Source organism: Calonectris borealis, chromosome 6 (assembly GCF_964195595.1).
Source record: "Calonectris borealis chromosome 6, bCalBor7.hap1.2, whole genome shotgun sequence".
NCBI lineage: Eukaryota > Metazoa > Chordata > Aves > Procellariiformes > Procellariidae > Calonectris > Calonectris borealis.
The window spans coordinates 20,952,752-20,979,963 of NC_134317.1; the positions used below are offsets into that span (position 1 = coordinate 20,952,752).

The 27,212-nt window shown below is 39.7% G+C and overlaps 1 protein-coding gene across 1 annotated transcript in view; it reads right to left on the reverse strand.

Annotated features, from left to right (window-relative positions):
• Window positions 1-1,910, reverse strand: part of COBLL1 (cordon-bleu WH2 repeat protein like 1) — an 87,567-nt gene extending 85,657 nt beyond the window's left edge. The window contains exon 1 of the mRNA XM_075153098.1: window positions 1,649-1,910. Coding sequence (XP_075009199.1) covers window positions 1,649-1,692 — 44 coding nt within the window. The 5' untranslated portion in view covers window positions 1,693-1,910. The remainder of the gene's footprint in view (window positions 1-1,648) is intronic.
• Between the last annotated feature and the right edge of the window lie 25,302 nt (window positions 1,911-27,212).

Here is a 27,212-nt window from a genome sequence, read left to right on the forward strand (position 1 = left end):
CAGCCCTAGAGAAGCTGTCAGAACAACCAACATTTTAATTGTGCCTTTTTACTTTTTGTCATGTTCCTGCCCACAAGTAAAACGGAGGGCCTTCCAGACATACTGTTTTAGTCACTTCCTAACCTGGTATCATGCTGTATTATCATACGCTCAGTCCTTTCAACTGTGCTTACATACCCAAAGCCTTAAAAACGCAGTAATTATCTATACCGTAATTATACCTTCTACATTGATTAACAATATAAACTTTGTTTCTCAATGGCCATACATAAATGTGGCGTTGCCACAAGGCCCTAAGTGAATAAATACCCCTCCTCTATGAGTCTTCCATATTCACTACAGCCATGACTTCAAACTGATCTGATTGCTACTGCAAATACTACAGTAAATTACCATCAACTGCACCTGTTTATCTTGTATTCACTTGGTCAGAAATCCAATAAACCGATTTTTACATATAATATGGAAGCTTCAGGAAAGTCTTGGTGTTAAAAAATACTCACCACGTATTTTGTCCCTTCTATTTACAGATAACTCCAGCAGTCCTGTCAGTATTTTGAATCCCTCAAGTTCCTACTGAAGTTAATGGGTGAATTAATGTTCTTCAAACATACCTGACTACTTAACTCAATGGCAAGTCCTCCTCCTCCTGATCTATAACTGGGGTAGTTTTACCTAGACTTAAAAATACATTCTTTAAAGTTACATTTTCTGACAGATTATAAGCAATTCGTCAGAGAAGCCTAACATTTAAAAACAAACAAACCCGAACACATGCTGCTTATTTCTTTGTCTCTTCCAATGTGGGCAGTTACCAAAGCACTGAGAAGCGCCCAGCTCTCCCACGCCGCTACCACCCCTTCTACACAGAGAACTGAAAGTTGACACACGCACACCTTACAGACGGTCCGACTGGTAAATTTTACGTTTCAGAGACTTCACAGGGGAGCCGATCCCGCCAACGAAGTGCTGCCCGACAGGTATTGCACTAGCGGTTTCCAGCAGTACTGCAGCCCGGCAGGGGCTCCCGGACGACGACGCCAGCAGGCAGGTCACGGCTCGTCCCTGCGGAAATGCCCCCGCCGCGGGGCGAGGGCTGGCGGTACAGCCCCACACGCGCCGCGCTGCGCAGCCAGGCACCGCCGAGGAGGGCGCCGGCGACCCGGCGGATTTGTCCCGCAGCCCCGTCCCACCTCAGAGCCCGTTTTCAGCCAGGGGAACCAGCCGAGATGCCGTCGAGGCGCGGGAGACGGCGCTCTGAGCGCCTGTTCCCGCCGCGCCGGCAGCCGTTTAACGGTCGCGCTGCTCCATCTGCCTCTGCCTCCCGGCTACCGGCTCGGCCGCAGGGCTGCGGCCCCGCACGGAGCTCCCGCCTCACTCCCTCCGCCGCCGAAGCCAGGGGAAGGGGCACACGCACTCGCCCCACCCCCCGGCGCGGGGGAGCCGCCTCTCGCCCCTCGTTGCCTCCCAAACGCCGCACCTCACAGCCGGACGCGCACGGCGCCGGCCTCCCCGCCCCGAGATGGCCCCTCGCACCTCACCTCACCCGTCTCACACACGGCCCGGCATGACCGCGGCTCCCCGCCGGCCGCCCCTCTGGAGCCGGGGAGCACCTGGGCCTCCCACCCGTGCGGTGACCTGTGCTTACCCTGAGGGCGGAGGGGCGGCCGCCCGCTGAGCGCGGCCGTCCATGCCGGCGACTGGACGAGCGCAGGTCGGCTCTGAGGGCCAGGGCGGGCGCAGCCGCTGGGATCCGCCCGCGCAGCGCCTCGGCTCCCCGCCTCACCTGCTCGGGGCGGGCTGAGGAAGACGGCCCCGCTCTGCCGCCCCCAGCGCCGCCTTGCCCCCGAGCCCAGGCATTCCCCGCTCTTTACAGTGGGGCCATGGGGCGCCTTCCCGGGCCGGCGGCCGCGGCCTCGCACACGGTTCCGCTGAGCTGCCTACGCCGGGGCGCCGCTTGCTGAACCACACCTTGGGCGGAGGGGAAAAAAACAAAAACCTAAAAAAAAAAAAAAAAAATTCGCGGCGAGAAACTTGAAACGCGGAACCTTCCCCGCTCCGGCACCCGCGGGGAAACAGAGACTCCCTGTTCCCGTCCCAGCTCCTCCCTCTCTCGCTGCCTGCCCGCCTCCACACACCCGGCTCTCCCTCCAGTGGCGGCCCGACGCCCGGCCGGTGCGGGGACTCTGCTCGGCCCCGGCCGCGGGCTGTCAGCGGCCGGCGGGGGCAGGGCCGCTTCTCTCGGCTGGAATTTTCCTCTCCCCGAGCAAAGCGTCCCGGCGGCCGCCTCGTGCTCGGCCCTTCCCCATTCCAGCCACCAGGGCGCGGGACGAAATCCCTACAGGTGGGGAGAGCCAAGCGGTCAGCCCGGGCCGGGCCGGGCCGCCCGGGGGCAGCGGCGGCGGTCAGATCCCGCGGTGGGATCCAGCGCCCTCGGGCAGACTCTTCTGCTCAGTGATCAAAGCTCGGTCGCCCTGTGCCCGTTGTCGAGCGCGCAGGGGACTTGTCCCGGGTGTGTGCGTTGAAGTTTCCTTGCAGTTGTCGCCCGCGCCCCTAGGCTCGCCCCCCGTTCCTCATCCCTGGCCGCCGGCGGGCGGCGTCGGCCCCGCGGGTGCCGCCGAGCTGGCTGCAGCGGCTGAAGCACGGCGTGACCTACTCATGTCACGGGTAACTAACTACCGGCGTTAAGAGTGGTTTCAGCCTGATCTTCAGTTTGCTCTTTGAGCATGACAGCACTTCAGTCTTTTCTGTGTGATAAGCTGCTCCTTTCCAATATCTAGTGAGCAGATCTGCCAGAACGTGCTACTTTACCCCTGTCAGCACAGCACACCTTTCCAACTGTGCCATGTCAGGAATATCATCAGGAGATGATATTGCACAGTAAAATACAACTCTCTATGCAGGTAATATTTTGGCCAGTGCATAACAGAATTGAAAAATAGCCAACGACGAAGTTTTTATACCTTTTTTTTTTTCCTTAGGGAAAAAGTAGAACATTGCATTCTAGTATAAACGTCCTTTTTCTGACTAGTTCTAAGATCATGTATCTGGAAAAAAATATTATAATTGACCATTCTCTGTTACTATTATTCATAATATGGACATTGTCTAGTATAACACTGCATTCAGTATAATACAAATATTGTATTTTAGTAACATTTTGCTTCTCCCTGTATGCCCTTCTCATTTGTACTGTGCTTCTTCAATAAAGATTTTCTTCTGCTTTTATTTTCTGCTTCTTCAACAGAGATTAAATAACCCTGAAGCTGCCTGTTTTGACAGACCCTAGAGGTTGTTCACACCCTGAATAACCACATGCCATTATCAGGCACGCCCCATTAATTTGTGTATGTTTCTTAAACCAAAAAATTAATCACTGATGAGTCAGATGGATTTTCCATGGTCCGGTTTTCAAAGAGACGGTGTTCAACAAACTGATGAATAAGAAGAATCTCAAGAACAATCCCACTGAAGACCTTATGTAAGTGTCTGACCCTTTTTCTCTTTTGACAGTCCACTTTCTTTTCTCACGCTCCTCAAATTGTTTGGCCACTTCCTAGATTAGATGAAGGTTGACAAATAATTCCTTTGTATGTTGACTGTTCCTGCAGTAAGGGCAGGGTAACTTTCTGCATTCAGACCGTAGCCTCAGTTTAAGTACAAAAGAACTTCGTGTTTCCAACCAGCTACTTCTTGGGCAAAACCGTTAAGTGACTGCATCCTCTAAATGGTAATGAAACTCACATGTTGCAAAGGTGTGAGATGATTCAACACCATAGTGCTGTTTCAACAGAACTGAAGACCATCATAGCTGATTGTATATTAGTTAGAATAATTACGTAAGTTGGTGTGATATTGTCATCCCTTCTAATCAACTTCGCTGGGCCACCAATAGATAAGGAACTGTTGTACCATTCTCTTTAAAATCTCATTTGAAAACCACTATATGCTATAGTCTAATTCTTTTGGCAAGTACTAATGCCATGAAGATTGCAATCTATTGAATAGCTTATATGGGCTAATAATAGAAACTCAGCAATGCCAGGGAGAAAAGTGACATCAGGGAAATAACCTAAAAAAAATTTGTTAGTGATGGCAATTTCCAACAGAGACTGGGGAATTATCTAAAAAAGCAGTTCACTGAATAACGCCAGTCTCGCTTAAGTGGGGAGAAGTTATGCTTATCTTCTTACACTACTACTTCTCTTATTCAAATCTCGGTTGTTAACTAAACACTTCTGAAATGCTGATCACCAGAAACACTGTAGGCTTTAAACTTTAGTGCCTGCAGACCATGTTCTGCAGTGACAGTTTTATGATGACTAAACTCAAAATAGTGGGTTTTATGAGATACTGGAGATACCATTTTTCCTAGGCATCTCAGTTTTTAAAAACAAATTCTAGACTCCTATGGCACTCTGTTTTTTAACAATAGAAAATGAGTTCTGTGTTCGAGTTTCATAAGATGTTGACAGAGCCAAACTCTCTTTTTTTTATTTTTCTATTTTTAAAAAGTTCACAACTTTGTCCCGAACTCAAAATGTTGCTCATATAAAGCAAATGTAACTCATACACAATAAACAGAAGGCTGCAAGAGGGAATAGCAAGTAAATGGGCTATTAATACACTATTCATGTCTCCCCAATTGAATAGTCGAAAGAAAGAACATTTAAAGAAAAGTTCCCTAGCTTTTTCAAGCTGATCTGTGAAGATATCATTGTAGCAGTTAAAGAAGTGGCAGGTTATTAATTGCACCGTTGCAATAATGTCATCCTTTGTCTATGGTTTGAGGTAAAACAATCATTTAGCTGGAGGCATTAATCCGTGTGACCACGCCACCGCTGCACCCGCTGCACTCAGTGAATGTACTTGGTGCCATTGTATATTCAGTATAAATGTTTGCAGATTAATACCCAGTTCTGATTACTGTTAGCATAACCTTCAAGTTATGCTTGTAGTAAGAACTGTTAATTCCAACTGCTGTTTGAAGGAGAACCTCTATCTTAGGTAGAGACATGGAGTTCCAGGCAGCTTACTAAGTATGGGTTTTTCATACAAGTTAAATTACTAAAAACAAAGTCCTGCCTGTTCTGAAAAAGCGGTAATATCCCATGGCATTTTTCATAACAGTCAGGAGTTGTCCTGTATGGCTTTGGGAAAATCTCCATGCCTCCACCCACATGGTAGGATAGGGCTGGTGGTTGCTCTCCTCTGTTCAAGAGGGTGCCAGAAATGTGGAATACAAATATTTTGGGATGAAAGATGCTGTAGAAATGTAATAGACCACGTGATTTTCAAACAGGTATGCCCATTATTGCCTGTGGTGAAAGCTATTAGAAGTGTTAAATAGACCACAGGAGTCTTACGATATTTTTCACTATTGTAAAGGTCTGTTCACAAGGTCTTTCTTTTTAAATTTATTCATATATAACAGCGTGTTAGTGGTATTTTATGATTTAAGGATGTAACCTGAATGCTCTCTTAATGTAGTTTTGTACATAGAAAATCATACTGTATCACACAGTAGTTGTTTTGAATAATATTGTGTAATGTAAGTGTGAAATAGAATATGGAATTGAAGGGTGTTTTCCTTCTTAAATTAATTTTACGATGCATAATTAAAATGAATTAGAAAGCTGAGCTGTTTCATTCTGCCAGTATAGCAGACATGATAAAAATCAGTTTTTTACCCTTATAGTATAAACACAAACCAAAGAATTATTATATAACTCTTGCTTTTGTTTAAATGAAAACTAAATCTGTGTGTAATTTTTTTCTACAGAGCAGGCAATCAGTTTACATCGCATCCTGTTGAACAGTTGCCTTTTCTGTGTTTGCATTCCAGCATGTGGGTGAGGTTTTGGGAAGCATGCACACACATGCATATAGCCACTGGAAGTATTGCTGTAGGCAGGGACAGGTTTTTGTGCCCATCTAAACTGTGCGCTTAATTGAAGAACACTATACACGTCTCATCTATAAATACACAAGTGGAATAGTAAGCATTTTGTTAACAGCTTTCTTCTAAGGAGTTTGGGGAGCATTTCTAAATAGCAAAATGTTACCACCATGAAGAAGTTAAAATTATTATTTCTATTTCTCATGTTAAATAACCTCGGTGCCTGGAGATTACGCAATTTGCTAAAATCACAGCTAGTTAACAGCACAACTGGTATACCATTACTTTATATCACAACTAGTTGTATTCTCTACTCTCACCAGCAGATGATCTTAAAGAAAATTGGATTACAATAATAAAAGGCATCTGCCTGGGTGGATCCTATATTTTTAAGTACATGGAAAATTATAAAACCGGTTTTAAAATGACTAGGCTCAAACTTTGCATCAGAGATTTACCAAGTAGGGCACTGATACATGGATTTGATAAACATCTGAGCATAAAGACATCCTATGTAATATATTGATGGATTTACATTCAGTGTATGGTAGGGCTACTGATTTTTTTTTAGAATAGAATAGAATAGAATAGAATAGAATAGAATAGAATAGTTCAGTTGGAAGGGACCTACAACGATCATCTAGTCCAACTGCCTGACCACTTGGACTAGTTGATTGTTGAAGTGCAATGGAATATATAAAAGAATGATTTATCTCCTCTTACACAAGCAAAAAGTAGAAAATAGTTCAAGTTAGAACTCTCCTATCTATGTGACTCAAAGTAAAATTAAAATTACCCTACAGCTGGCTTTGTACTGGTGTACTGCTTTGCAATGGAGTCCAGTTACAGTAACTGAAGCGTTACAGACTCTGCTGACCTAAACAGGATTACACAGGTAGTACCATTTAGTCTTTGTGTTTAATGTTATATTTTAATAATTTATATGTAGGTCATATCTATGCTGGCCATCTACACAAAGACAGGTTTCACCCTGAGAAGGAGACAGATCACGTTATTCTAAACTGTAAGCAATGCAGTTGTCTGTTTAACGCTTTGGCCTGATAGATGAACCACAAATAAGACTACAAAAAGGGTACCCGATATACTGTCAGGTATAGGAACTGAGTAATTTTTGCCTTTTATAGAGGGTTTTCCCAATAGTTGCTACTACATATAACAGTAAATGCAGGGTCAGATCCAAAAATATTTTCTTCTTTCATTAATATTGTCCCACATATATTTTGCTCCTAACGTGTACATTACAGGAATTTACTTTCTTACAGATACATTGTCCTTTAGCATGATACTATGATGCATTCCCATTGCTACCATTATGTTTTTATTCTGCTAGTGTTTTATTTTTGCCTTTGGATCATCAAGGTAAATGTTTTACCACATTACATGTCATGATTTGTAAGTTATTTTGCTTGTTGAACAGTATTTTTGAGAATGCATTAAATAACAATTAGTGAGGTATTCATGTAGAATAACTTTGCACTTGAGTAATATTAGAAAGCTTCAGATGATGCAGAGTAGTGAGTGATTTAAGATATAGAGCCACATATGCCCTGCAGTATCCTGTTGCAATGTTAATTATTTTTTAAACCAGCTTTGTCTGACGCTTTCAAATCATGTTAACCACAATAGTTGCAATGAAGGATAGATAAGAGTGAATTTAAGGTTAATCTTACCTGGGGTTTAGAAGAAACTACAAGTTCACTAAATTGCTATCATGCACTAAATTTACAAATTATGAATATTCACATATAACTAGGAAGGTATGCTATACAAAAGTCCTCAACACTGAAGTCTGTAAAGTCTAAACACTAACATATTTACAAAGAAAAACACCTTTGGAAAAAAATACATTCATAATATTTGTTCAAGTGATTAGTAATGCATTAGCTTCTGTCTTATCATGTCATAAAATAACACTACAAGAAACAGAATGTCCTTTTTCTATTAGAAGAACACTTAGATCCAAAAGAGATTTGGGAATTTCTTCAACAGAGATACAGAAAATGTAGCAATAGCTAAGCTATCAGTAGAGGAGTTATCTTAGGTCCTGAAAGTTATATTGCTATGGTTGTACTGTATCATGAAAGCAAGATATATTATCCCAGGAGAAGCTTTATGCTGCACAAATTTGTATCTCTTGGTACTTTAGCTGGCTCGCTCAGAACTAGCCTGGGTAGCTTTACAGGGCTCACGCTTTCTGGGCATCCTCTGAGGCACTACATATATTTAGGTGGAATCTAGTGTCATATGTTAAGATGCTTTTGAAGCATGGAGAGGGATTTAAATACTTAACTCGGATGTTATGAAATGCATACTCTGATTAGACAACTGAATAAATCAGGAGGAGAGAGGGAGAAGGTGCCCCTCATCTGGAACGCCAACAAGAGAAGCGATGCTGCTCTGTGTGCAGCACGCTTATTCAGGTATGCTTTAGGGACCTACTGCTGGAATGGACCCCACAACAAAGTTCCAAAGGGAAGTATTTATCTTGTCTATTTTAAACACAAGATGGCACTGAGATGTTCAGCACAGAGAGATCCAAGATAATTCTGGTCACATATGTGCATACAGTGAATTCTAGGGACCTGGAGAAATCTATTTGTCAAAAAAAAGGCTCATCCCACCTTCAAATGGTGGCAGTTTCAAGAATACCACACTGCACCAAGTTCCATTTAAGTCACACTGTAGGCACATATGCCGCTTCATAGATCCAGAAGTTATTACTGCTCTAAGCTTTTAGAAAGCTGGAATTTTTTTCCAATAAACATTTGAATAAAAGTCATGACCAGATACTTATATAAAGTGTGGGTAGTTAGGATCAGGCGGCCGGAAGATATCGCGCTGTACAGAAAGATAGGACCCCCTCCCCTAATAGCCAGTAGCATTTAGGTGTGAAGTAAGCAGACGGAAGTGACGTCGTAAACCCAAGGTATATAACACCGTGTTATCTATCAATAAACGCCATTTGCCGTCCACCACATTGGTGTCTGCGAGTCGATGGCCCGAGCGCCCCGGGGAGGGGGGTCGCCGTGCCGTTCCTGAACCAGGTCGCCACGCCTCACAAAGGCGACAATAAAGGCTTCAGCCAGAGTACTGGGCAGAGTTTACCAACTGTGGTAATTCCCACAACCTTTTCAAACACATTTTCCAAGTATGTCACTTATTGCTATGATTCTAAGAAGCAAGAACGAACATGGACAGGAGCTCAAGGCTGTGTATTACAGCTGAATTTGGCTTTATGTCTAGTCAGGCTTTATTGCCTCATCAGGGGGAGATGAAACATCGGTTGCAGAAATTCTTTGAGGTCTTCAACTGCAAATTATTACTGATCTGAGTTTGAGAGTTTGCATAAATAATTTCATTTCAAAGCCCAGCTTTGACTCTGTTTCTTTTCTGCAGTTTGCCAGTGTCTCCTTACAGAATTACCTTGTTAGTGAGCATCTATGTGTAGTCAACACAGCTTGTGCAGACATGTCAAAGACAGCTTGAAACTAGCAGCTGCGTGAAGCTCAGCATGGGCTAACAACTCATTTTCAGAGCCAGGTTTCCTGGAGAATGTAGAAGCTTAATTCTTTATGTCTTTGGCTATGCTTAGCAGCAGTACACAGGATAGGATAGCTCAAGGGTAGCACAAGTATGTTCTCTGGTATGTATGCACCAGTGTATATATATATCACTGTATCTGCCCTGTAAACAAAAAACGGTAATTATGCAGCAAAGCAGTCTCACACATAACAATAAGCCCATGGCAACATGGACTGAGAAAGCTGTCTAGCCTTTGTATGTGTTGTATGCATACCTATTTGCTATTGATTTACCAAACCACAGTGTATATATTCAGCATCTTGAAACACTTCTAATTTAAGCAGTTAAGTTTTAGCTAAGTTTAATTTTATTTAAGAAATAATTTTTTTCTTTTTTATTTTCTAGCACTAGTTTTCCCATTTTTTTATTTGAGGATTGTGTCCATACACCATGGACACAGTCTTCCTGGCATCAGAACTGCTGTTATTTCATTCTTTCTTCCCTCCAAACTGCTATGCTAAAGTCACTGCTTACTATCCACTGAGTATGGCACAGCTTGGAAAGTTTCATTCGTATCTTGGCACAGTCAGGAAGGAAAAAAAAGGCTTAACAATCTAGTTTGGTTTTGTTCTACTTATTATAGCATAAAAACAAATATAATGATGCTTAGAATTCTCACATGCTAATTACTATGTATACATGCAGCAGTTTATGTTGCTTTTTACTATATGTTCACATCTATTAATTCACTCTAGTTAAGTACTGTGTACTAATCAGAGGCAAAGGTTGCATGCAATTTTCCAGATATTTTCATTAAAAATAAAGTAAAAAAATAAACAAGCTAGGCTAGAGCTTTAAGTGCTCCATATGGAATCAGCAAACAGAAATGCCCTTAGCTCAACCAATTTGACTTGGGCATTAGACCAGATTTAGAAGACTGTGCAATGTTTTATGTACAGCAGCACAATTGCACAATGAAAAGGTTTGAAGATTCAACTTTTAAGTAGCTCATTATAAGGTATTTTTAACATTTTACTTTGAAAAGAAAAACCCAACTAAATACAGCAAAAAGATTTCAAATGCATCAGTCAGTCCCACTCCATGACTGATGTGTAGCTCCAGTGTCACACATTTATGCCAGGAGATGTGAAATTGCCATTGTCATTCTATACTGGAGCCGTAGGCCACTCAGCTGCTCCAACAGCACTACAGCTATTTCTGACTTTGTGGAATGGGGCCAATGTTCTTCCCAGAAATAAAGGTTAGAAAATGAAAAGCACACCGGTTTTATCTCCCCTATCTCTTCCTGGAGAAGACTGGGCAAGTTAATGGAAAAGAAATCCATCAAGAATTATTAAATACAAAGCACCATCTCTGGCTCAGGAAGTTCCTGAACCACAGATTGCATGATGATAGGAATATTTGTGGAAGTATATATGCTTTCCCTTCATTTATAGTGTTCCCTCAACATCCATTTTTGGACGTTGTCTGAGACAGGATACCAGGCTAGATAAGACTTTCAGTCTGACACAGAGAGGTCATTCTTACATTCTGAGGTTCTTTAGATATATTTGGAAGTCTGACTTTAAAACAGAAAGGCCTCATTTTTTAATAAAGGTAAAGGAGTGCTATAGATGTCTGTGGTTTCTTTGAACCTGCTGCAATTATTAGTTCAAGATTTTGCCTTCAGTCTTATTTTTTACATTGTAATGCACCACACCTTTCAAGCATTAGGCATTCAAAGAGCTGGTAAAGGCAGTTTGATCGTGTTAGAAAGTAAATTACAGCTCTGCTGAATGGCTTGCTTGGGTATTAACTTTAGAAGCTCTATGTAAAGTGGTGATGCTGAATGGCCTTATTAACAACTCTGAGGCCAGTGTGTGTGAAAGTGACGGCACTGGGACAAGGAGATGTTTTATCTCTCCCTAGCAGTGTATGAAATTCTTATTGACCTGGTTGAACCTTAAAAGTCAGCCTATTATAGTTAGATAGACGTTCTTGGGCTTCGTTCCAGGCTAAGATTCACAGAGATAAACATGTATATGCTAATTAAATGCATCAGAGTCTATTTAGGCCGAACAGTTAAAGAGAAAAGATTGAAACAGTGCTGAGCTGCCCAGATGCAGAAGTAGGAGAAAATAAGGGGAAATAAAGAGTCACCCTAAATGGTTTGTACTCTCTTTTATTTTACTACTTATGAAACTGCATTTGAGAAATAAGCAGCTGTAAACTCTGGACAACATGATATCAATTTGGGTTGAGTCACACAACCATTTTCAAGTGAACTAACTCATCTCTTGATTTTACAGACAGAACCCTGCTGCATAACCCATTTTAAGTAATTGAAGATGCATCTTAGAAAATCCTTGGCCCAAGGGCAGAAAATTTTTGCAACATTTAAAGTGAATGAAAAAGAACAGGGAGATAAAACTGCATGGTGGCTCAGGAGATAGATTCCTGTGAGCGGAGAAGGAAATTGTTTTAAAACATAGACTGTGATTATCAATGTTGAAAGAAAACACAACATTTTTCAGCATAAAATATGAAGACTGAGATGAAAGGAGGAGAACCAAGAGGTAAAAATGTCCAGCAAGACCAGACTACATGATTAAGGAACATGAAGGTACAGCAACAGATCCATGGCAGAAGTAAAAATAATGTCCTTGGGCTGGACAGATGGTTAACCTTGCATACTGAGGCTTTAATGCCCAAGTCACTGTCGTGGTTTAACCCCAGCTGGCAACTAAGCACCACACAGCCACTCGCTCACTCCCCCCCCAGTGGGATGGAGAAGAGAATCGGAGGAGTAAAAGTGAGAAAACCCATGGGTTGAGATAAAGACAGTTTAATAAGGAAAGCAAAAGCTGCGCACGCAAGCGAAGCAAAACAAGGAATTCATTCACTACTTCCCATCAGCAGGCAGGTGTTCAGCCATCTCCAGGAAAGCAGGGCTCCATCACACGTAACGGTTACTTGGGAAGACAAACGCCATCACTCCGAACGTCCCCCCCTTCCTTCTTCTTCCCCCAGCTTTACATGCTGAGCATGACGTCACATGGTATGGAATATCCCTTTGGTCAGTTGGGGTCAGCTGTCCCAGCTGTGTCCCCTCCCAGCTTCTTGTGCACCCCCAGCCTGCTCGCTGGTGGGGTGGGGTGAGGAGCAGAAAAGGCCTTGACTCTGTGTGAGCACTGCTCAGCAGTAACGGAAACATCCCTGTGTTATCAACACTGTTTCCAGCACCAATCCAAAACAGCCCCATACTAGCTGCTATGAAGAAAATTAACTCTATCCCAGCCAAAACCAGCACATCACTCTGTCCTCTCTAGATCAGAGTGACTATTAGGCTAGACTGTGTAATTATTTGTCATCATTTCTAGCAAATAAACTATTCCTTTTTTTTTTTTTTTACTTTTTCAAGCTACCTTTTTTCCACTTCACATGCCACTGATGAAAAAATGCAGCGTGCATAAAGAAAAGTGTAGTACGAATTTTGCCACGATTTCATCCTTGGTCAAGAGCAAGAGAGTTTAATGCTGGTACTCTTCAAGGTCTGCGCTCCGATGACTTTGATCAACTGTCTAAGACTGAGTCAGAAAATCAGATTTGTTACTGTCTTAATGTATGAAAAGAACAGAAGCAAAGTGATGCAGCTTCATCAAGCAGCTGTCATTCCTATGTAAACCTGAAAGGCAGTGAATGTGAATCTATCTGAACTTAGGTCTTTCAAACTGAAATGGTAGAGACAACTATATTTCTAATTATCTAGACTACTGCAATTTTGAGTTGGAATTACTGAATATAAAATGAAATTATTTTTGCCCATATTTTTCAATAAAATACAGATTTTTAAACCTTCTCATGATAAAAATTGTATCTGTTACAGAATAAATTTGTAGCTGACAAAAAATAAACTCTAGTTCATAAAGATTTAAACCACTGATAGTTAACCTGAATACACCTTTATTCAGTTAATATGATGCTTACGCATTGCAAATCAGACTAAATATATGTTCTGTTGAAAGCAAAGCAAACAGTGAAAGTGAATCTGTTGTATTCTAAGAGTCAAGGAGTCACAGAAACATGTATTGCTTCTCCAGTAAAACATAGCAGAAATTACTCTCTACAAAGAAGAGAACCTATTCTACTGATTCACCAATGCAGAGCAGTCAGACACGATGGATGAACTCCAACCTACTGGCTTCAAAGGCAAGATCCTTTGTGATTCTTAGGGGTACAAATTTACCTGATGTTTCAAGGTTCAAGCATAGGTGTTTTCAAGGTTTTCCTTCTTCCTATCATTCAGGCTAATTTTTCAAAGGTCACAGATATTTAAGTCCCATTTCTCTTTAAATTAGTTCACAAAAGCAGATAAAAGGCAGGACTTAAATAGGCATCACTTAGAGGGCGAATAACAAGGAAGGGGGAATTATCTTAAACTATTTTCAAAGTATGTGGAAGCTTTTTCATTTTTTTCTTTCTTCTTTCTAATAAATTTTATTATTGTGGTCAACATGTACCTTGCTTTATGCATAACGTAATACTATCTTGTATACTTTTTCTTTTATTAAGACTTCTAGTCCTGATGCTACTTACAGCAGTTTTTTCATGCATAGTTTATGACTGAGACTTGATTCAGAAGCCTGTTCACCTGCACGAGGCAGACAGCTGGAAACTGCTGTCCTATCTTCTGAGTGAATTTGTACCAGGATTTCCATCTGTGCTGTATACGTGCCTGGAAGGGTACCAATAACAATTACTGATCATTGTAAAGATCATCCCTAACTGATGGCTCTTTCAATGTCATTTTTGAACACATTCTACAGTTTTCTCTAAGTTCAGAGAAAGATCTGAACCACAGTGCTGAAGGAGAAAAAAAGCCAGGAGGCAGACTTCAGAGCAACCATTTCGTAATATATTGAAGTTCTATCCTTACACATGTCCATTTTTCTAGTTTTAACTGAGTGTCTCTCTTAGCTCCAAATTAAATCACAAGATATATTCTGAAAGTTACTTCTGTGAAAGAATCCTAGACATCTGGGGCCTATGATAAGAAAAGAACCACTTTGCAGTCTCCAGCAAAATAGAAAATGGGGGAGATAGTGAGGGCAGCGTTCAGAATCCATTATCGCAGCCACTGTGAAGAGAATCTTCTCTTAAAAGCTGTAGCAATTACATGTAGCTAACTGTTACAAACAGGAATCTAAGTTGTATACAGTTCCTTAAAAAAAGACTAAAATTGGGAAGCTTTCTCTTATGACTGTGCAAGTCAAATATCATCCGGGTCAAAAAACAAGAGTACAGCACAGAAAAGGTATCCAAGTTCAGTATGATATGACAGAGAATATCAGGAATCTGTAACGTGCTTAAGTCATGACAACTTTAACCTGATGCTGGGAAGAAGAAAGTGAAATAATATTTCTTAAATCCTTCCATGCAACACAGCTTACTCCTTGTGTTTATCCAGCAAACCTGCCTTTCCAGAGACCTCTCCAGGTTGCACCAGATACCAGCGTGTATCACACATTGCAAAATGCCACAGTAGACACCAATCTGATTAGAACTGTAGCATTTCATTTGCAAACAGTCTACTTCAGTTACAGATTAACAGAAAGGATTTAAGTTATTGAAGGAGAACATTAGTAGCTGGTAAAAGCAACATATGAAAAAAGGCAAGCTGGAAATTACAGGAAAACTTCAGGACCTGATTGTAGTATATGTTTTAGCTTTTGCATACAGCTTATCATTTTTATGTTAGAAGTCTCATCAAGACCAAATATACTTTCCAGAGATTATTAACAGTTTCTCCTCGTCCAATGAAAAAACACAGCGATTTTACTGATTTGTAAAAGTCAGCTCAACATCTCTTAAATCAGGTCTCAAATTTACATGGTAGGCATGACAAAAAATGGGACCTATTTGGAATAGTGGAATTATAATCTAATCTATTAAGATTATTTTATGATTGCCACCATGGAACTGGTGGTAAAGGAATGGGGTGGTAATGCCTTTTCCCACTTCTGCTAGAAATCTCACTCCTTATCTGCTTCAAGATCTACTTCACCAGCAGATCCTGCTTGAATAGTACTGGTGTTTAATCTGCAGTACATGAAACAGAAAAGAGGAGTAAGATAGGTAGAATCCCCTGCCAAACTTACAACAAACAGCAAGTTCCAACAACTCCTCCCGTCCTCCCTTTCACTACCCAGAGGCATACAAAAGTCAGGTAACTGTTGCAATTTAATCTCTTTAGCAACATCTGACCCGGCAGACCTGAGTATTTTTTGTATTCCCATACATACATTGTATTCCCATACAGATACGTGCACTAGGCATCATAAGCCCAATTTACTAGAATATTATAGAGCCCATTGTAAGGATGGGGGGATTCTACAGAAAGAGATCTCTGTGTCAGCCAGCAAGAAAAACTTTCCCGAATTTCTTCTACCTGGCAATCACTGTAACCCTAGTTGCTTTCCAAATTGTTAAGGCTCATAAACTATTTTACTCAAAGTGTGAATAAGCAGAAAGGCCTCTATATTAAAAATATGATTGAGAGCAGCAAGTCTTGGCACACCATCTGCAGTGACTGCACTCAAATATTTATCATGTAAGTTCCACTAAGGAATAATCAATAAGCTTTGTCAGAGAGCTGATGAGAGTTCAGAAGAGAAAGCTGTGTGTCAAGCAGCTTGTGACAGTATAAAGAGACTACAGAAAAATATGCATCCAAGGGGAGAGCTGTCAGGCACTTAGAAGTTGGAATATAGCATCCAGTCACTCTCAGTTTCATGAATACGCACTAGATTATTACATGAAAGGAAACTGCAGTTCTAGTGATACCGTGTTCTGCAATACCGGTGCGTCTGCTGCCAAGGATGACCTTCCTGACAAGCACCTTATCCTTATCTCAGTGCCCTGGATTCTCAGTGATATACTTCCAGTCACTTTGACATAATGAATAGACTTCCTCAGAATATTGTCTTATGGCTTGTGATAAGAATGAATGCCCAAAAGTAGAATGACTAGTCTCGAAAAGAGGCAGAAACTCTTCTCATTCCTCTTTTTCTCTGTTTATTAAAGCTCTATTCTCAGCTGTTATAGACTGCAAACTTTCTAACAATCTTCTCTTCCAGAGGCATCTAAGGATCAACAACTATCTCATGAATAGGAATTCAAGTGTTCTGTGCTTCAGCTTGTTTCTCGTGCAGATTAATACTGCCCTGCCAGTGTTTGTTCAGCAGTTGCCATTGTCTGATACAATGGGCCTGGGTTACCATTTATCAGACCTGTTCTTCCAGCTAGTCTACATTCCCTGCCCTCTCCACTTCCAGGATGGGGAGATCCTTTATGAAGGTACTTCCTGAGCCTCCCAAAGAGGCATGCTCCCTCTTCAAGAAAACAACAATAATCACTTTCATAATAAATTTAAAACTGAAACAAATGCTTTGAAAAAGCATTTTGATTAATAGCTCTGATATAATGATTTTTTTCCTCTTATGCTTCTTGGTTCCAAGAAAATAAAATACCATCTTTCTACACTCTAGCTTGATTTCATTATGTCTTTTCCAAAATTTTTGTATTTGCAACTTTTGCTGCTCTCTGCGAGTTCAGTGCAGGCTCTGTGGAGCAGCTTTATTGAAAAGGAGTTTAAGAGTTTAGCACTGTGCACAAACTAAGTGGAAAAATTTAATAAAATGCAAAGGATTAGAAATTGGTAATAACAGTAATTTTAGAAACTTTATAACTAAAATGAAAAATTAGTTCAGAAAGAAAAATGGTATTTTTGTTTAGGAAAAATTCTGACCATCTCTTCTTACAACCACATTTTTCAACTGTTTCATATATACCCAGCTATAGGTTCTTAGAGTCTTTACAGAAGGCTCAGCAAACCAAGTATCACAAAGCTCCTGATTCATGCACCCTTAACTGAGATAACCATAAATAATCCCTTCAATTCACTGTGAACTAGAGAGGAATGATGTACTGAATAGTATGAATACCCTCTGCAGGTAGAACAAGAAACTGCTATAATTCTGGGATTGATTTCAGTTTGTCTATTTATTAAGCAGGTACCAAATAAACATATTAGTCCTTATTAGCCTGTACTGACATTGTCTGAAAATTATAAATGGTACAGTGGTATGTCCCTGATATCGTTGATAGACAGCTGATAATCTATCACAGACTTTTCACCAGTCATAAAGGCAGGCTGTGTCAGTACTGCTGAATTATACAGGAACATGGAGCAAGATTGAACCCTGGACCCTTGTTCATCAATGCTACTTAGTTGTTACAACACTCCTGGCGTGGTTTGACGGTACCAGCTAGCATTCTTTCCTATTCCCTCTGTATAACGCTATCTATGAGTGTTTTACCATGAGCTGCTGCACATCCTTCACATAATTTTAAATATTTTGAGCTGAAAAAAATCTCTCTCTCTCTCTCACACACACAGGTGCATGCACACACAAATTATGCCTAGAGCCATAGCAGTACTCTATTTTGTCCAGTGGACATGAAGGGCCAACTGATATGTATTGTGGATATAACCAGTTCTGTGCTATTTGGCCTCTGACCTAGAGACCAGTCCCCTCTCTCTAAAGCCTCAATAACTTACGGCATTTTCCTGAAGGGCCAATTTAGTGTGGGGGACTCCATATGTCAGGTAGCCCACAAGCATCAGGTGAAAATAGCTTCCTGTTGAAGCTATTATCAAAACAGATGCTAAACCATCAGGCTTATATCGGCCTGCTCTGAGCCTACCGCTGTCTCTGTCCACTACATGTTGCCAGAGGTTTCAGAGCCTCTGTCACAGCGATCTATTCTTCACAGAAAAATAGCAGTCAGCAACTACTGCATTCCTGAACTCCGTGGCATTCAGCCCCATGACCTCCATCTCAGCATATCCAGGCTGGTTTTCCGATTGGCCAAGTCTACTGTGGATGAGATCAACAAAAATATAAATATATGCACTCAGTTTAAGAGAATAATGATCTCATCCCCTAGCCAAAGATGGATGTGAATAAAACTGTTTGAAGACTATTATGAATTCAGAGCAGGAAACAAGACTTTTAAACACAGTCTCTACTGGAATAAGAGGACTGATGGACACCATGTGGAGCGCAGTAAATGTCATATGCAACAAGAGTAACAAAGAAATAAAATTACTAAAAATCAACACCAAGAAAGTATAGCAGTGTGACAAAGAAAAATCTACAGCCATGCTTAATTTTAATAGTCACCATCATCCTTGTTATTTCCAAAGGAAATAACCACTTCCATGAGAACATGCCCAAAACATCTTGCTTCAGGATAGATTCACTTTAACGAATGGCCTTGATTTCAAGCTGCACGTGAGCTGCAGTTCTAACTTCATATGCAGTACAGGGCAATAGCTGCATTCAAAGACTCTAGCTGTATAGATAAATGACTTGCTTGTATTTGTCCCTAACTCTGCCATGGAAATTCAGGTAATGCATACAGTCCACAAAATCAATATACACCATTACAATGCTTGTCTGTTCACTAAAAACATGAACAAATTACTTCATTCCTATATTTGAGAAAGCAAAGAGAGGTGTTCTACATACCGGAGCCTAAGCTGCCAGCAGAATAAGAACTAAGGAGCAGAAAACTGTTTGAATAGCTTTGAGTTCAAAGACATGTCACAGCATACATAACTTCTGAACGGGATTATTGTGACACTGGCAGTTACAAAAATACCTTTCTTCTTCTGTTCATGCCTACAGCATACTTGAAAGTCTCCATATATATGGCTTTGGACTTGCTGATTAGTAGTCTGATTCATTCTCAGTCTGTCAAAGATCTTAAGTCATATTTAAGGTCCATGAAAATCACATTGTACGTATGCTTACACAGTTTTGAATTGAATCCTAATTTACATTTTAGTAATTCAATTTTTTTCTGCTGGAAATGCAGCATTCTTAGTAGTTTACAGCAGAAAACCTAACACAGAGACATGCTTCTCATGCAGGTGTGCCAAGCATTGAGGATTATACAGAGCAACTATAAGAGCTGTGATTATTTGAAAATGCTTTTTTGAAGGTCTTATATTAATGCCTCTTCTTTTTTATGCAACCTAACAGAGAGCAGATAAATCTTAAGTCTTCCCTGCTGATGCACCTGTTGAAACACTAATGGAAAGTTTATCTTTAAGAGTAAGTCTATACAATGGACTTAGCAGCAAGAGACAAAGACCAGTACCTTGTTTTATTTGCATTATCTGTTTTGCAAGTTTTTCCTGTTTCTAAATTGCATTTTCCCCTTTCCAAAGAATGTATGGGTGGTTTTGGTTTTGGTTTTGTTTTGTGTGTGTGTGTGTGTGTATGCACGCATATAATTTCTACTTCCTAAACTCCACTGTGGTGCATACTCTACTTGCATTTTCCTGGAATTTATATAACCCAAAATTTGTTACTTGCCATATACTTCTTACATTAATTGTGAGTTCTGTAGCTGCCTCCACTGATATGTGAGCTAGCACTGTGTACATTCCGGTCCTGCCAAAGACCAATCTAATTCATTCTTCCTTCACAAAATGCCACCACCAGTATACCATTTGTCACGTTTTTGATTCTTTGTCAAGTCTCTCTCTTCTTTCCAGTACAGCTACCTCAAGGCAGTTACTGCCAACGTTAAGCTTTTACTATTCAAACAAAACAGCTTCATTAACTTGCCAACAGATTTAATTAAAAACAGACTATACACCTTGGGTGGGGTTTACCAAAGCTCCCAAGCTAGGTTCCTTTTCACACTCTGTTGCATAATCTGAAGTGGGTATTAAAGTGTCTGCAAGTGAAATATCTAAGAAAGCAGGGACTGTAAAGCTGCCAGTTTTCAAAGTACCTGGGCATATCATTCGCAGCATCTAGAATATAGCACGTCAACAGGTTGTCACAGCCATAGACTGAGACTTAACAGGATGGCAGAGCATGTTAAGTTCACTGTATTTTAACACAGGCCAATGATTGCTTTGTGAATATGAAATTAACATTGAATTTTCTGATTTTAGAAGGTTTTATCGTTAATATATTGTGTATAAAATTCCCAAGGCTCTTAAGATTACTGGTGTATCTTTGCAGCTTAATTTCAGTTCAAGCAGGGACCTTTTCTATACTTTTTTTCTTAATTTAGTAACTATCATCTGCAGCTTCCATCACCCCTCCAAACATCATTACAATTATTCTTAAATCTACAAGGCAAACCATCTCAGTCTGATTAGGAGGAAAGCCAGAGTTTTAAGATAAAACTGTTAACATTAGAACTGAAGTTAAGTAATATAATAAGATAAATGATGAAATTAAAACCAACAATTATTGCTAGAAGAAAACTAGTAAGGATTCAGAGAGTGATTTCAAAGAAGTGCCGGGTATTCTGTTCTTCCATCCTTATTCACATTTTCATTTAATTAAGAAATGTGTGCAAAACCCATGTTATAAAAAACAAAAAAGAAAAATAAATGAATTGAAAACGCACCATCACAACTCAGTTATGCTGCGATTAATTTTTGAGCACCATCTGCTGGTCTGCTTCTAAAACAACAACCAAATTTCTCTACTGGTAACATCTAGATACGTATCAGGTCTTTATTGACTTATCACTTATTTTGTTACATATTTATTAAAAGTTCCCACAAGTCAAGCATTATCATCATACTAGAGGAAATAACAGAATTCATGTAATAATGGATGGATATAGAAGAGATGTGTTGGAAAGGTTAAAATAGCTGCTCTGCGGTTGACATAGGTTGAGATAAGCTTGTCACAGTGATGTTTTTCAGCTGAAAAGGCTTCTAAAGTACACTGAAAATGAAAGCAACTTGGCCACTGTTTTCGTCTTATCATACCATATGTCACCCCTACCACAACTCTTGTCAGCAAGGAAAGAAGAGATTTTTTATTTCTTGCAGATTCTCAGATACTACTGGAAAGAGCTGTAGAGAAATCTACAAAGACAGAACCTCACCCTCAAATATATCATCATGATTACTTCTTGCTAGCCTCTTGCTCCTAGCAATACAGTGCCATGTGCTTTTCTTGTCTTTCTCCTTACTCCATTACAGAAAGAGAAAGACCTAACATTTCCTCTAGGACAAGATGACAAGGTCCCATGTTAGGAGCCTGGATTCTGACAGGATTAATTATTAGCAAATCTGGAGTCTTATTCTTTTCTCCTTCTCTCTGGAACACTAAATAAATATTTACTTAATTTTGCACTTACCAAAATATTTTGCAACATAAGAAACCTGTACTTGCTTTCTGTTAAAGATACTAAATTTATTTCCAGCTTGAATTGCCTTGTAATGTCCAGTTTAGAAGACAGCATTTGAATCTTGCCACTTTCCTCCCACACTTTTGACAAATATACTTAAATACTATACACACATGTAATGAACTAAGGTGTTTTTAAAATATCAATTAATTTAAATAAAAATTAGTTTCAGTATCAAACTGAAGGTACAATCTTCACGGCCTAGATATAAAATTATATTAATTTATTTCAGTACTGAATTATTGAATAGTCACTAACAATTATCAATTGCATTATTAATTTATTCATATTCCACAATTGCTTTGTCTACTGCCCAGAATACTGTAGTCAGTCTGGGTATATTCTGTGTAATGGTCAATATTTCACGGTAGACTGTTGTCAGAGTAAAATCTTGATTCCTACAATATTCCAACACTTAAAACTTTTTTGTTTTTTCATGCTGAAGTAAATAGGACTGCGTCTGCATTTTTAGTTAACCATATATGTTCAGGACTGAGACTTTGGAGCCCTGAGGAGGCTCACAAAAATTTAAATCCAAGTTAGTCTGGCTCAAGATGGTTCTAAAAAGAGAAAGTGCAATGAATTCTTTATACCCGTTAGTAATTTGCAGGAATCCCATGGGCAGAGTTTCATTTACAAGAATACTGATAGTAGTTAGTCCAAAAGTGAAGATCCTGGAATAACATAAATAGAAATGTTACTGCAATTCCTTTAATATTCCAATTAGGACATTATTTTTGCATTTGCAAAACAGCAGTTTAACAGTTTGCCTAGTGCTCTCTTCTTTTTTCTAAAAGGGGTAGGTATACCACGAAGAAAATATATAAACATCTTTTTATTTATCATTGTCCTACAGAGAAGGAAAATTAACTAAAAATTTTAACACAACAGTTTATCTAGTTGCCCGGTTGTATCTAGTTCTTTTCATCTTTTCACACTTTTCAAACTTCTTTCTCTTGGGTCAAAGTGATATTCACCATAAACTTGTACCGGTCCCATGATACCCTGTCTAGCACCTAGTGACATCCTGACGCATGGGATCTGTTATTTTGTAATTCTACATTTGCACCATCCCACTTATCATAAGAAATGGCTAGAACCTGTTGCACAAGTTACTAAATCTCATCATAAGCATTAATGACTTGTAAAACATTCTTATCTCAACAATCAAAAATACAGTCCAATGAAAGGCAGTTTACGTTGTTAAAATACTGATGTTATGAACAAGTTCCAAGTGAGTTCCCAGCTTACATCGAACTATAGCACAACAAGCACAATGTTGGGGGTTTTGGCAGCATTAACATCAGTTGGAGTATTTGCAAATTTTCAACAAAGTTCCTTCCTCAGTTCCAGGAGGCTCCTCTTTTGATGCCCTACTAAAGTTTCAGGATGTTTTTCTTGTTGCATCCTGCTTCGGTTCTAAGATGTAAGCCCTCCTGGGAGTCCCCTACAAGTTTCAAAGTATTTCAAGGAAAAAAAATTATAATAGAATGTCCATTTAAGGAAGAACTACATCCTAATAAAAGAAGGTGGGAACAGACTACCAGTAATTAATAATACAAAGTAGCATGCGACAGAACCTGGAGAATCTTTTAGAGCTAATTCTGCTCTAAGAAGTCCACAGTTCTTTACTGTTACAGATTCAGTTATGTGTGTATTAGAGGAAACAGTATTCCTATCTATTAAAGATGACTTGCATTTTAAATGCTTATATTGATTTCCTGGTTCAGCTGACGTTTAATAACGGCAGATGCTACCAAAGTGAAAGACTAGTTTCAAGTTTCCTTGCATCTTTCTGCATTTCCCTGACTTTTTAGTCAATAGTTGCAGTGGACTTCAGGGTAGACAGAGGTGATTAAATCAATTCCAAAAGCTTGAATTTGTTTACAGCAAGCAGAGTTGTTAGCATTTTTACCATTGGTATTCTTAGGCAATACAAGATTGGATATGTGCAGAAAGCAGATAAAAGTATCAGTTCTCAATTTAAAATAAAATTTAAAATAACAAGCTTCCTGTGCCATGTTATCTGTATTTTGCATGTGGAAGAAATGAAATAGGGTCTCTTGTCCAGCCTCACAATGAGTAACTTCTCCTTGAAGTACAATGGCATGGGTCTCCATTGCACCTGCAGCATCCGCAGGATCGACAGCTACACCATTCCCTCTGTCAAAGCTTCTCATGCTCTCGTGTCTCTACCTACAAAGTTCGAATACTGATCCAGCTCACGCACTCTCATGGTCTTTTCCTATTACAGTGCCCTGTAAACCACTTACTTAATGCAATAGACTGGGGACACAGGACTGAAGAGAGGAATTACGAGGAAGAAGTGACTGATTCCCACTGGTTTCGTAGCTGAACCTAAATTAAGAAAATTGGCAGCACTTCACACCTCTAGGGCCTAGCTCCCCACCATGCTGGTTTAAGACTGCTGCATCCACATGCTCTTCCCACAGCTGGGACAAGTCCAACGGAGCCTACCAGCAATGATTTGATATGCCACCAATTATATATTTTCATTTCACCATTGAGGCCTACCCTTCTTTTATAAAACCTGGATTAAATTACATCTGATTTCTGAAAGACTGAAAATGTCAATTATCCTATGATAACTGGGTAACTTCACACTTTTACCACCTCTCCAGGCAGGCTTCATGATGGTTTGTGAAGTCTCTGGAAGGACCAGCACGCTATAAACTGTTCTTTGATAACCAGATTTCTGCACAAAATGGGCTATACCATAATCTTTTTGTATAGTTCAAAAATTACTGTCTTATTAGAAGAAACAATCTTTTTTTTCATCTCACTGCCCATCATTGGATGGGAACAGATGTAATATATGCTGTTAAATACATGAATGGAGTCTAAGAACATCATTTGTCTCACACTGCAGGCAGACTAGCACTGTTACAAATGTTCGGTGTCAGCATACAGCTGACATAATTTAAAATGCTGTAAAACATTGTGTTATGGTATTGTCTTATATCTTACCTCCTTCAAAATTTAATTTTAGGGATTATCTCTTCTCTGGAAGACAGCTAGCTACATAATCCTGGGAGGTAATAATCCTCCGTGAAAACTCCTGTTATTTTAAGACATCTACTATTCTGTAGTAGGCCAATGCCAAGAATTGCAATGTAAAGAAAAATAGACGGAAGAGAAAAGATTTTGTGCTTCACACATCACAGCACTGAGCTGCGATATAAAAGGACCTGATTCAAAAGACAGACAATCCTTTCTGTGACAAAATAAAACACAGAAAAGATGGAAACAGAAGGACCAAATGAGCAGAAGTGAATTATGTGACCTGAACATTGTTTAGATACGCTTACGTTTTATCACCTCTTTTCCAGGTTTTTTTTTATGTGAGGGCCTAGTCAAGTGACTTCTTCAGTCAAACAGTGTAGGAAGATATTTGTATTTGCCTCTTCTCAGCTAACATATCTCTTGCAATATGATAGAAAAGAGCCTGAAACTTACTTGCTGAAGTTCACTAGAAACGTTTCTTTTCTATGATATATAAAGGTAGGATGAAAGGAAAAAGCTAGTGCTCAGTATAAGGGAAAGAGTTTTAAATATGAGTCCCCGTAATCATGTAACTTTTTTTGGCCTGTAGGGTTTATCTTAATCATTCAAATTTTATCCAAGCAGTCAGTTTTGGCTTTAAAAGACAATACTTGTCTTTTGCCCTCAAAATTATCTTTCCAAATGAGTTGACATGAAAGAAGGCCAAAATTAGATGCTGTCACTTCATCAAATGTCATGTGACCTCCATGCCTCCTTTGACGAGCTAATTAGTGTTCCAAGAGGGCCAGGGCTGCCCTGTATTTGAACATATTCTGTATAATAGGCAGGGTACTGCTTTTTCACAAGAGTTCTCATGCAGCACTACAAAAACTAGAATAACTACTAACCACTTTGGCTACATAAATAAGGTATTTGACACCTATGTCCTTTTCAGAAGAGCCACAAAATGCAGTATGGAGACATCTTCTAAGCCCTTTTTCCCAAAAAAATATTTGAACTAAAAATAAAAGCAAAGGGACCCTCTGTCACCCAGTGACATATTTATGTTACTCATTCATGATAGGAACAAAATATAACGATAGAGAAATAGCACAATGCGGCCAAAGTATAATAATCACTGCTTATGTTACTACAGCACCTAGGAGGCCCTGTCATCAATCAGAAGCCACTATACTAAGCAGTACATGAACACAGAAAAAAAATAAGATAGCCCCTGCCTCTAGAAACAAATCACGAGAGATGCGTACAACATACCACCATGAAATCTCAGTCAGTCAGTCTTGGCAAGACAGCAATATCACCCCTGTCAGTTTTTCTGCTGCCATCAAGACAAATGACACCGCTGAAGAGTCAGAGGAAAACAGGAGGTAACTAGAGCAGGCTGTGTGGAAATACTTCAGTATAGAGCTTTCTACTTGCTACAGCTGAGTCTGCCAAGTGTACTGCTTCTGGCAGACATAAGCTTCCCATTGAAAGCTGATCTGCATGATCCCACCTACTGCAGGTTTTACAGAATGACATCTGTAATTTCTTCCTACAGTGTCTAATAGTCATTTTCACTTAGTTTCTAACTTGCTTTTTGTCTTCAGCTCATTACTTCAGTACTTGTACGAATTCAGTAAGTCCATGAATTTTATTGGGGATTTCCAGTGTTTAGTGGCCCTTGTCTCCTTTAGGATACCGCATGTGAAAATTCAGACCTTCCTGAAGTTTTCTTGAATGCCTGCTGCATGTGATTTTGGAATTCTATACAGCAACTATCTCTTTTCCATACGATATTGTCTTATGAAGCACCTATAATCAACATTTAGCTAAGAGGGAACAGAAAAATAAGCAGAAAGAGGAATAATCAAATAATCTAATTTCTCTCCATGAAGAGTTTTGAGTCAAACGCTGAATTTGTGCTAAGCATGTACCTGAATCTCATATTCTCCAATAGCACTGAATGACAGAAACTGGAAAGCTTCTACTTATTTCCTTCACTGGCCTGAATTCAAATCCTTTACTTTGTAGAATTTATGCCAATTGTAAAAAAAATCCAAACAACAGATGTTGCAACACCGTTTCTAGGCTGAAACTCAAGAATTGCTTTTTAAAATTAATTCTCCATATAACAGAACTACTATAAAAATATAAACCTTCTGTGCATTATGTTTGTTTTTTGATTTCTCCCTCCTTCCTGATATGGGAATGCGTTCAATCTCATGTTTTGCACTCACAATACATTTGTTTAGTCTGCCACTTTTTTGTCTTTCTCCCTAACTTCTATCCAGTGTTCACACCAGACAGAGTCCAAATAAATCTGCACACTACATTTAAGTTTTGTTTGCTGCTGAGTCACAAATAGTAAATAGTTTCTCTACCAAATAGATAAATATCCTTCCCATACCAGATCCAAATAATGTGTGTGATATGAGATATAAAGATCTTGTGTGTGAAAAATATATAGAAT